Source organism: Stegodyphus dumicola, chromosome 1 (genome assembly GCF_044657685.1).
Source record: "Stegodyphus dumicola isolate Sdum_Otavi_A_Nest chromosome 1, ASM4465768v1".
In the NCBI taxonomy this organism is placed as follows: domain Eukaryota; kingdom Metazoa; phylum Arthropoda; class Arachnida; order Araneae; family Eresidae; genus Stegodyphus; species Stegodyphus dumicola.
This window is the reverse complement of record NC_140768.1, coordinates 153,405,409-153,418,327: the sequence shown is the minus strand read 5'-3', so window position 1 is coordinate 153,418,327 and position 12,919 is coordinate 153,405,409. Positions and strand designations below refer to the sequence as shown.

Here is a 12,919-nt window from a genome sequence, read left to right as displayed (position 1 = left end):
AAAATTACAATTAACATTTTACTTTCTTAAAAAACAAAAATGGCAACAATGTAAATTTCTGGAATATGATGACACAGTACTTAATGTCTCACATAATGGAACAAACAACAAAAACAAGAGTAATTGCATCACCACCACAAAAGATAGCTTGTAACAGTCTCCTAATGTCATGGCTTCTTAAGGAAAAAGAAAGCTTTTCATTTAGCCCAAAAGCTACAATACTGCACATTTGCTCCAAAAAATGCCTCACATTTTGTCACACATGTTGGCTGTTGTAGACAATCCATAACTGCGCTCTGTGAAACCAGAGAAATACATACGGACCACGCCAGTTTATTACAATCACACATATGTCCCCCATCCAGCTATACTAAACAGTAACTGTTAGCGTTGTATTTTCTGCTTCAAATACTGAAACTAATAAACAAGATATTTTAAAACAAAACTTAGAAGCTGACAATATGAATTAATTAGAGGCTATACATTATGATGGGTAATTGGGGGGAGGAGAACAAAACATTGTGCATGTTGCTAACATCTTATTTGCATACTTAGAAGGATAGCTGAGAATGTCCTGAAAGAATTCTATGTACCAATATTTTCTCAAATAGCACAAAAGGTAATGGCATGAAATTACTTTTCACTTACTTTCTTTGTACCAGCAATGATAACTGTTGGCTATAACTATAGTCCCAGTTGATCCTTTAATTGACCAGTACTTTACATACTACATTTATCTAGGCTGACAACTGACTTTGACATTTCCCTTAGTTTGAATAATCAATTATTATACTTTTTGTTACCTTTCTTAAACTCCTCATTTCATCTAGCATTTTCTCACCAGGATGCAAATTAAGTTAAAGTGAAGAAGAGTATTCCAATAGGCAAAATGAGAAAGATAGACAGAACGTGATTTTGAAAGCACAAAACAAGTTGCTATTTTGTCTTTCCTGCAGTTAATTTTAGTTACTGATATGCCTTCTAGTCATTTTAATAAATGATGTAGATTGTTCAGTCTGTTAGGTTTAAGCAGTCCAGCAATACTCTTTGGCATTTAAATTATTCTTTAGTTCTCATCGCAAGTAGTCAGTGATATTGTGAGCACAAAGTCGTGCAGTTTTGTTAAAGAGTTTTATTCAAATAAAAGGGCATTTTAAACGCTTTCCCTGTGTTTTAGTTCTTCATACCTTTGCGAGAAGTCGCCTGGCTTATTACTGAGATCTACACTGTTACATAATACTGAAGAGACAGCGATTCTACAACATGACTTTAGAAAAGTGGGTAACTTTTGACTACAATTATATTAGAATAATACACCTAAAGAATAACATTTATTACTCAAGTAGTTTGCCCACTTTGCTTGAAAACTAAGAGAGAGGAAAAAGAAAATTAAGCAATTTATATTGTACCTCATGAAATGTGAGAAACAGATTAAGAGTATGGATAAAGAGATGTGCTAATATTCTTGTAAGACAGCAACACAATGTCTCAGATTATACTTCTTATACTGTAATTTAGCTAACAACCATTTAATTGAATGAGAAAAAGTTCAGCCCTTGCCTCCATTTATAACACATTAATTTATGATTTCTTACCTACGACTCACTGCATTAAATAATGAAATCCCAAAAGTGAATTTTACATAAATATGTTATCTCAGAAATAAGAAAGCAATCATCATTATACTTTCAAAAGATTGTTATATTTTGTTAGTAATGAAATCTACATTCATGTGAAATAGTTTTTAGTGCTGTTTAGTCCTTGAAAGCAACAAGTTTTAAACAATTAATCTAACAGTACTTCGTACAATAATAAGATCACTGAGCTTACATATATAAAAGAAACTTCCAAAATGCAAATTTTACATTCAGCATTCCGGCCAATAAAATTTATCATTTTATGAATATATGACAAGATATAGCTTTAAAACAAATATATATATATAGACTTACTTAGTATCAGCTTTCTTTCCTTTCCCTTGCTTTTGTAAAAATTTTGAGCGCATCTTAAGAACAGAATCATTTTCTTCCATATCATTCTCTTTATCATTAGTTATTGCTAAATTTGCTGGAGGCAATTTGTTAGCATCCTTTTTTGGACCTAGTTAAATAAAAAATATTTTTGTTATGGTAAACATGCATAAAAATTTCATACAAAAAGTATATATTTGCTATTTTTTACTACATTTATCAAAAATATCGTTACAAAATTCCTAGCTGTAGTAAGATAGCTTCCCCGCAAAGCGGGCTTAGGGTTGCCAAAAAATGGCAAGGAAAGGCAGGGTTACAGACAAATATGGTAGTATAGAAATTAGCACATGTATAAAATGAACAAATTGAAGGTGTCGGTTTGCTATAGGAAAAGTACCTTCAATATGGAATATGATCGCCTCTAGAAGCAATACAGCACATACAGCGATGTGTGATGCTTTCAATTATGCAGTCTATCAGTTCCATAGGAAGCGAGAGCCATTACTCTTGCAAAGCAGTTGCAAGCACGACAAGGGTTTCAGGGGGTGGATTGAGAGCAGCTAGACGTCTTCCTAAAGCATCCCAAACGTGCTCAATAGTATTCAAGTCCGGGGATAGAGCTGGCCACTCCATGCGCATAATTGTTTCCTGAAGATAATCATCTGCGATGCGAGCCCCGTGTGGTCTCGCGTTGTCGTCCTGTAACGGGAAAGCATCGCTTATTGCTCCAGCATATGGGTGCACATAAACATCAAGGATGTCATCTCTATAAATCTGAGCATTCAAGGTTCCCCTTGGAAAGACATGGAGGTCTGTGCATTCACCCAAAGAGATGCCACCCCAAACACAGACACTGCCCCTTCCATATGCATCTCTTTCACAGATGTTTGACAGATGATAACGGGTTCTAGGTTCTCTCCATATCAAATAATGCCTACTATCGCTTTCTAGACTAAACCTGGACTCGTCCGTAAAGAGAACCGCCCTCCATTGATCAGGCATCCAGTGAACATGTTGTTGTGCCCACTGGAAACAGTCCCTCCTATGGCATAACATGAGCATCACACAAATGGCTGGTCGCCTCGCATACAGACCACCTTCGTGAAGCCTTCTGCACTCAGTTGACGTTGACACCAATCTTCCAGTGGCTGCAGCAGAAGAGGATCTAAGAAGAGTCAAGAGTAGCGGTTCTATTTCTGCATGCACATAATGTCAAATATCGGTCATCGGTGCTCGTCATAGCAGTTGCCGTCCTTGGCTGAACCTCCTAGATGCTGAATCTGTGGTTTGAAATTGCCTCCAAAGTCTATGAACCACAGAAGGACTCACATTTAGCCATCTGGCCACTTCTGTTTGACTTTGTCCTGCCTCTAGTTTCCCAATGGCTCTCCATCGCAGTTCTGCAGGCAAATGATGCCTGGAGGTCATTGTTACGAATTGGCTACCTCAGATTTCTGATGTCACTGTCACAGTGAAATATGTGGGCTTGCTCTCAAACATGGACTTTTATGCTCCTCGCAGATGACATATTCTGAAAGCAGCGCCACTAATTTGCATATCGCAGTTTTACTCAGCTACTCTTACTTGGCAACATATTCAAATTTTACACAGTTTGGCTTATTTTTGAGGAAGTTATCACTATTTTTGTGATTTTTCCTTAATTTATGATAACCAGTGTAATTTACCTCCTCTTAAGGTATTAGGAAGATCAGCAATCTTGCAGCTTTAAATCACACTGTGGGGTGATAGCCTCCATTTGTTCTAAGTCACAGTTCGACAAATGCTTCATGATGACTTTGCAAGTCTCCCATTTGCTTAAATTTTTTGTTAAACAAAATTTTTTTTAATTTTTAAAAATATTTCAGCTGCATAAGCTTCTCAGTTGCTGAATGTGAAACAGCCAGACTTTTATTTAGTACACATTTTAGTACATACATACTTTTTACCATAATTAACTATTTATGTTAAATATTAAAAAATCCACTTATAATTAGTTCCCCCACCCCATTTAGTTTGGTGAAAACTGGACTAAAAAAAAAAAAAAAAACAGATTTGAGCAACTGCTCTCTTTAGCAATTTTGCAGAAATTTAGCATGTAGCATTCTAGCAGAAATTTTACTGTTGTTTCTTCTATTGTATGTAAATTCCATTAGTGCATATTTTGAAACTGAGATAAAGACAAAATATCACAATACGTCTATGAAAACAGATTAACTTGAAATTAAACAACAAAATACATGAAAATGGTACCATTGCTTATTAAAAATAAAGATCTGTTATGTGCATTGTTGCTAAAATAATCTGCATCCTGAAAATTTGTCAACTTTTATTAAGGTGATGGTGGTTGTGCTAATTCATTAGTAAAAAGACTAAATTTTGACATTTGTAATGAGTTAATTTATGATGAATTTATTTCTGAAAAATAGACAACAGATAGACTTTTGATATGAATTTGCCATGTTAGGCCACGAAAACCTCCATGGGATAACTCGTTTCTGCAGCACAACAATGTGCCACAAAATTGTATTCATGTTGAACAGTTTCTAGCATAGAGAAGCATCTGTCTTCAGTAATTGTCCTTATTCACCAGGCTTGGTGAATCACTGCAATCAAGGACAATTACTGAAGGTGATGATTTATTGAAGGACAATTTTGACAATTATTGAAGGTGCACTGATAGACTACTTCTTGCTTAAAACACCATTATTTTAACAGTACTGAAGAGATTCAGAAAACCATTCACAACAAATTAAAAAACTTTGAATGCACTGTGTATGAAATAGTTTATTTTTGCTTAATAAAATGTTGAAAAGTAAAAAAAGTATCAAAATTTCTTCGACAATGTAATATAATAAAAGTTTTCACAATCTGTGTTTCCTTAGACCAGTGGTTCCCAAACTGTGTGTAGGAGCCACGGCCTATTCACAAGGGCACTGCAAAATATTGTAAAAGCTTCATAATTAATTGAACCAGAACATTTGGCAAGCTAAACAAAAAACAAACGGAAAAGCTAAAAATAGTTTTTTTTGTGTGATGTTTTGATGCTTGTTTGGCCTATTAAGCAGCACTCAGTACTTTAGCTTTTTCACAACAATGTGCCTTTGGCTTTATTTACCAAGATGAGCTGAGTTAAAGCCTTAAGGCTAATGTAGATTTTTAAAACACAATATCCAACTTATTCAGTCAGCCATTTTAAAATTGAAGTCTAATGAAATTAAACTCAGCACTTCATGTAAATAAATAGTGAATAAATTAATTCATGCAGTATAGTTAGTGTTACATTACTTCTTGCCTTTGATAAATAGTTTTGTGTTTTTCACTCTTGTATCTTTGATGATGAACCGATTTTTGAACTGTAATAAACATAATAGTGCAGATAAAGAAAGTATATCTTCAACCAGTAGCAATATTGTGAAGAAACGAAAATATCGCAAATATGATGACGGTCATTTAGAGTTTGTTTCTACGTCAACAGAAATTAATTGTGAAGAGATACTGTAATGTGTACTGAGTATGAAAGTTTTGGCAGCAGATTGTATGCTTCCAAATACACTGAAGCATCATGTAGAAGCTAATCACTACAACCAAGAACACATTTTTTTAACTCAACATAAATACCAAACAATGCTTTGCTAGCATCTTGCAAAATGGTTTTCAGAATCACAAAACATAAGAAGCCTTGTACCATCACAAAAGAGCTAATTTTATTGGCTGCTGTAGCTTGCAAACATAATGGTTAATGAGTCTGCTGAGAAGCTCCTTTTAAAGTTCCCCCTTGTCCAGTAGCACAATGAGGTGGGAATAACCATATGATGAAAGATATCAATGATTAATTAACTGAAAAAATTAAAGGAGTGAAATTTGGATTGTAGATAGATGAAACTATGGATAATTAGATACTTTTGCATGGATTCAAGATCCATTTAACAATGGTGCTGTGACTGAGTTTCCTTTGCAGAAGAAGAGAATCTTATCAAGTTGTCTTACAACAGCTTGAAAGCAACATTTGGCAGGATGGAATTGACAGATTTTTGGATTTCAATAAAAGATGGATGTCCCCTTCTAAGACTCGGCGGATTTTAATTCCATTTTCAACATCGTGCTTGTACAGCAACTGCCGAAAACCCAGCTTCATACAAGCACGATGTTGAAAATGTAATACAAAACTCAACATGGAAAAGGAAATGAGGGTGGCAGGGTCCAGTTGAATTTCATGATTTGAGATAATGTGCAGTAATTTACAAGCTCATCTATCCCATTAATTACTTATGTAATGTTAAATAAAGTTTAAAAAAAGGTTAAATGATGAAAGTACACACATTTTACTTATTTTTATTTCTTATTTAGAATTAGTCATACTTTTATTCAGGGTAGGGCGACAGGGAAAAATTTTAATTGAAAAACGGCACCGCGACTCGGAAAACTTCGAGAACCCCTGCCTTATACACAATAGTATACAATCCGTGCTTTGGAAAGCTGCATATTTCAAAGATTTTCATAATTTCAATTATACTAAGAAAGTTCCTCAAATACCTAATTAATCATTTACATCAGTTAGTACTAAAATGGGTTGAAAAAATAATTGGCATCTCACCCGAATTCTTTGATGAATCTTTCTCTTTTCGTTTAGGATCATTTTTATTTTCTATCATTGAAGCAATGGTTTTCTTAGACTTCAAAGATTCATCAAAAGTTCTCATTTTTCTTGGTTGGTCTGCAATTTTACGACCATATTCCTCTGCTTTCTTTAAAATCTGAAAATAATGAATTTATATATTTATAATTCTATACTCATAATAATATAAAAAACTATGCACTACTGAACACAGATAAAATTAAATCAGAATAGTTTATAATTTTTCTCACAATATATTTTAGAAGAATTATAAAAAAAAAAAAAAGAAAAAGAAAAAGAAAAAAAGAAAGAAAGAAAGAAAATGGGGGCTACTAATCAACCAGGAATTTTTTTTTTAAAATTGTTTTCTAGTTGAATTCTCATAAAATGCAAAGTATTTTTGCTTCAGATATGATATGGCATAGCTCCTAATCTTGAAATATGAAAAGCCAGAAAATTCTGTGAGGTTTTTTGTGCTGCATGGGAACACCATTTTAAAAGAATTCCAGATTGGCTTAAATTCACACTACAATACACAGGTTATTTAACTATTGAAAATAGGATTCTGATGTAAAATAGCTTGATATTTAATTACATATCCTTAAATTTATGATTTTTGGCCAATTTCATTTTGTAATTTTCATACATTTACACAAAAAAAATCTGAAATAGAGAAGTAAAGCTTTAATTTATCACATTTAAACATAATGAAAATGAAAATTACATACTATCATGTGGATAACTTTAGTAATGCAACATATATATTGATGGAAAATAAAATTAAATACAGTGATTCTGTGATCTACCAAGAGACCAGGATAGTTTGCAATTATGGATATGATATCAGACTAAATGACCATTCATTCAAAATCTAGAGATTTAGCAACTGCATTAACTTTTATGACTAAATTAAAAAAAAAAAAAAAAAATTAAAAAAACCTAAATAAATGAATTTAAAAAAATGTCCATGTGCATAATACACCATAGCTGTAGCTGTGCACAGTAAAACAAACACTTGAAGCATTGGCTTCAAATATTGAGAAATATACGACATGAAGAAGGGGACATATCAGCATTCAAAAGAAGATAATTTGGTGGTGCTAGCTGATCCATATGTTACATAGACAGAAAGTCTCCAGGGCTATGTTGCATACCTACAAGATGTTTAACACTGTGGAGTCATTAAGTTATTTTGAAGCAGGAAACATGAAAAATGAGCAATGCCCTCGACGGGACTCAAACCTGGACCTCTCGAATACACGCCAAGTGTGTTACTGTTACACCACGAAGGCATTCAGAAAAAGGACGGAGGAAAAAACACCTTATAAGTATAGCAAAATATTTGATGATAATAATCCACATATTAGAACAATATCCAAAACTTTTCATGGTTAGAGTAGAATGAAGAATGTGCCTTGGATTATCACTAAGTTGTTGTTTCATTTATGGTAACCTGAGTAGTTTAATGCTATGAACACCCTATTATGATGTAATAGGTTGTGTGATTGTGGCAAATTTGAATGATGAGATGGATTTTGGATAAGAAGTACATTGTTAATTTGTGGTTTACACAGTAAAATGGCTGAATGTTGTAAGATTAATTTGAAGTTTCTGTGTGATTTTGAATGAAAGGGAAAAAAGCATCAATTGACTGGTGTGTAAATGAAAGTTTACTTAATTGCCATTACACGGTAAAATGGGTGAATATTGTAAGATTAATTTGAAGTTTCTGTAAGATTTAGAACAAAAGGGAAAAAAAGCATTAATTGACTGGTGTGTAAATGAAGGTTTACTTAGCTGCCAATATAACTGTCCTGTATGTAGGAAGAAAATGTGTATGGTCAAACATCAGAGGATATTTTTTACTCTTATTTTTGTGAATTTATATGGCGATGCCAGTATACAGATTCTAGTTCAGATAATTTTAGGAAGGTTTTGGATGCTGTTAAGGAACTTTGACTGAAGATAGGGAAAGTTGTAAATAAGGTAAGTGGATATTTCCTTTGTGTAGTGCTAATGAATTTCCTTTTTTATGTTATTTCACTGTTTGATTTAAAATGTAGTTTATTGAGATTATATATTTTTTGTTGGCTGCTCCTTTGACTTTTTAAGTGAATATAGAATTCAGCGATTTTACCACTCGGCCGCTGGTGGGCCTGGAAACCAATGTGACATTACATGATATTTGTAGAGTGAGAATGGGACCCCCGACTGTGTGAAGGGAGATCTGTTGCCATTTCAAATGTGTGCCATCAATTCTTTAACACAAAGCCTAGGGCTTCTGATTTCTGACACATTGCAATGAGCTCAGCTTGTGCCAAAGTGTGCATAAAAACATCTGTGTTGCCACCAAACTCTTCATCGCAAAAAAACACTGCAGCTTTTACCTTCTGTTCAAAACTCAACTGCTCATTATCTGCCACCTTATAAATTGTTGTTTTGCAGCAAAGTTGAATCTGATACCGACTTCTACTCGATTTTACACAAAGAAAAGTACCTAATACATATTTTCAATATATAATATTGAATAATTTATGGGTCACTCAATTGGATGACATTTATGTGCACCAAACTGTTGATAAGGCGGTTACTCCACTACAATGCATGATATGACCATGGAATTGTAATAAAACTGAAGTTCAGACTCAAGATTTTGAATATATTTTATGGATGAACTAAAGTTCCTGCAAAAGATACACAGTCAAAAGTCTTTAATCCGGACTTGTCGGGACTTCGGTGATTCCGGATTATCGGTTTTTCTGGATTACAGATCATCAGTTTAAATCTGGTAAGATGGCATGAAGAAATTATAAAATTAAAAATATGAAACCGTAATTTATGAAATAAAGAGCAATTATGATCTAAAGGGTATCAACATTTACAAAAAAAAAAAAAAAAAAAAAAGCTTAGTATTTATTTGTTTACTTTATTAAACAATTCTTTCAACGTGCGATTGTGTAAAGTATACATTGCACACAGTCGAAATTAGAAAATTGCAACTAGAAAGCTATTTGATGTGTATTCGTGATATTTATAATGACGAGGAATTTGATTTAAATCATATCAAAGACGGAGTACATCGAGATGAAATACTACATTTAGTAAGGAATTATAAGCTGAATAAAATAAAAACATCTGCTGAGAAGATAAGGATAGTGCTGACAGATCAACTTCCAGTTAATTGTGCGCCACCATAATCCAAAGATCAACCAAAAAAAAGCCTTTACTTCGTGAAAACAAAATGGCGTCCAAAACAAAACTAGCAGGTTGCTGTAGCAGCGTTGGTTGCCAAATTTTCGCCAAAAAATTGCCAAGTTACCATAATCCAAAAATTAACCAAGGGGATTTTAGGAGGAAAAAGCTGATAATCGAAATGTATGCACAGATATACAATATTTTGTATGTTACTTCATAAATTATTCACCATCAAAATCATCAACTATATAACTCATATAAATACACTATACTTAAACTCGTTAGATTTTAACTTACTTTTTGGAACTCCTTACTAAAATCATAATTTGAAAAAAAGTCACTATCTTCTAATTGCTTCATGTATTTATCCCTAAACTCCAAATGAACATCATCTAGAAATTTATCTACGTAAGATAACTGCAATATTTTTTGATAGGCAACCTAAAAATACATATAGAAATTTCAGAAGTGATAACTGCCACAATGATAATTTTATTTTATAACTGCAGAAAATGTTATCTAACATGACAAGTAAATTAAAACAGAAAATAAAACAGCAATATTTAAGAAAAATACTTTAAATTAATATACATCATACATGAAATTTTTAATTATTCTTATGTAAAATTATGTCAAAAAATTTCACAACTGAGCTTATAACATGAAGAAAGCTAATAAAAAATGCACTAAATTAATTAATTCAAAAAAACTTTATTTAAGAAAACCTGAAAAATTTAGAAAAAGATATATTTATTCAATATATATATATATATATATATATTGTAAACTTGTTTTATGAATATAGTAGTTTTCAAAAGAAAATTTAAATGTTTTACTTACAACAAATACAAGCTCAAATTCATTATCCAGTTTGTACTTGAGTGTAAGGCCTTCATGTGTAAAATTTTCATTTCCACTTCTTTCCTGCAATAAAAATTTTTTTTTTTTTTTTTACATTTTTTAATAAAATATGTGCTTTTTAAAAATACTAAACAACATGATTATGTAACTTCTAATTCATTTAATTTTACAAATTAGTTTTATCATGTATAAGGTTTCATGTATAAGGTTATCATGTATCATGTAGTTTTATCATGTATATCATGTACAATTAGTTTTATCATGTATAATTAATTTGAAGTTTCTGTGTGATTTTTTCTGTGTGATTTAATTATAAGGATTAAAATTATTCCCTGCATAAAGCATTCTTTCAAAATTTGTACACTAAAAATAAATAAAATTAATATTAATTACAACAAAAATGCAATAGAAAACTCATTATTATGCTATGCAATGTGTATTCTATCTCAAGAATTATGTAAAAATATCACAATCACATTATAATCGAAAACTATTTTTTTTTAATACACAATGCCTGTAAATTACAAGTTAAGTTATTTTCATTACAAACAACATTCTCATCCCTTTCTGTTGATTTCAATATAAAAATGAATATTTTCATTAAAACTCATGCAGTTAACTATTCCTCCCATATAAATCAGCATTATACATTAGCATGATTTCAGAGCCTTAAGAATGACATTAATTGTATTAAAACCCTTTTCTCCACTTCCTATTTTCACCAAATTTGAAAGCTTTAATAACAAAATTCATTGCATCAAAAACTTTCTTAAAAAAAAAAAAAAAAAAAATTATCATTTTGAAATCATTTTTTTCTTTTTGCCCTCCCTTATTGTGGAATGGAGTTCAGTATAAGTGATAGCAAAAAAATTACTTCATGAATCACTAATGTTTCATTAACAAAATGCTCAAGATTCAAAATTTATTAATCAGTTCTCATAACGATAAAATTCCAATAAATCTGCCTCTACAAATAATATTAATTATTACTAGTCTTAAAAGCATGTTAAAACAGTTCATACTGATTTTTCTACACACTGGTGGTTTCATAAACTTACATATAAAAAATTTAAAAATATAAACCTTTTTCAAATTAACTTACATTAAATAACAGAAAAAATGAAATATAAAATACTAGTTTTGTTGTTATTTCCTCTACAGTAAGATTTATAAGAAATCAGTTTAAAAAGTTGCTCTAAAGAATAAATAAATGATAACAATCAATACTTATTACATGGATTACTAAAACACATACTTTAAAATATGGTGTGCTTTTAAAATTCTGTACAAAAAATACTTAATATATGAAAAGTATGGTAACATGAAAACCTCACTTGCTTTTCAATCCCAAATATTCACTCTGGCGAATATATCCCATACTAGATGCACTAAAGAATGTTGTTTCATACTCGAAATGACTAAACGTAGACATTTAATTATTTGAAATGGCAAAAATAGAAAGATAGTTGAGTCAATAGAGATTACGAAATAACAGAAAGATCACATAACCGAATTCGATTCGAAAGTGTGAAATATTCAGAGTATCAGAAAGATTCTGACGACACACTTACATCAGAAGGGAAAATCGAATAAAAATTTTCAGATGTACATAGTACAGATAAAATAAAACATTTTTTTATGCCAGTCAGAAAATAGGTCATATAACATTCGCTATGCGTCAATGTTTAAATTCTAAGCGCTCAGGTGACAGATTTACCTGTAAAATAACAGTACGTATAAGTGCATTGACAGGAGAAGTAAATATCTGCGATGTGCCTTGAAAGCACCACAAAACAATTCCACTTTTACTGAATATAGTGAAGAGATCAAGCATTTTGGAGATACTCCACTACCACACGCAGAACGTAAAAGGACGTAACAAATTGCCTCAAAACATATGTTTTCCTCAAACGTCGCCAACCAGACAGACAGACAGACAAAGTAGACAGTTGTTTTGGACTTGCTAAGTCTTTCTGCCCGCAGGTCGAAAAATCAAACTTAAGTAGGAAGAAAAGATAAAAGAAGGCAATTTTGTTTGACAGAAAAAAGTTTTATTCATTCTAATATGCAATAGACAATGTGTCTCCAATAACGAAGAAGTTATGCATATATCACCTTATAATGAAGCGTCCACTGTGCTATTGTAAATACATAATATGTTGGGTGAGGTATTGAAAATACTAACCTAACGAAATAGAAAGGGGTTAAAAAAGGACAGGATGCTTCGTTCCATGAATTGAGAACTCCAGAATAATTTGCTTCATATCAGAGAAAAAAA

The 12,919-nt window shown here is 31.8% G+C and overlaps 1 protein-coding gene across 1 annotated transcript in view; it reads right to left on the bottom strand.

Moving 5' to 3' along the window:
• Positions 1-12,573, bottom strand: part of SrpRalpha (signal recognition particle receptor alpha) — a 28,592-nt gene extending 16,019 nt beyond the window's left edge. Inside the window, exons 1-5 of the mRNA XM_035373301.2 lie at positions 12,359-12,573; positions 10,621-10,704; positions 10,078-10,221; positions 6,565-6,724; positions 1,953-2,100 (exon numbers count right to left, since the gene is read on the bottom strand). Coding sequence (XP_035229192.2) covers positions 1,953-2,100; positions 6,565-6,724; positions 10,078-10,221; positions 10,621-10,704; positions 12,359-12,475 — 653 coding nt within the window. The 5' untranslated portion in view covers positions 12,476-12,573. The remainder of the gene's footprint in view (positions 1-1,952; positions 2,101-6,564; positions 6,725-10,077; positions 10,222-10,620; positions 10,705-12,358) is intronic.
• Between the last annotated feature and the right edge of the window lie 346 nt (positions 12,574-12,919).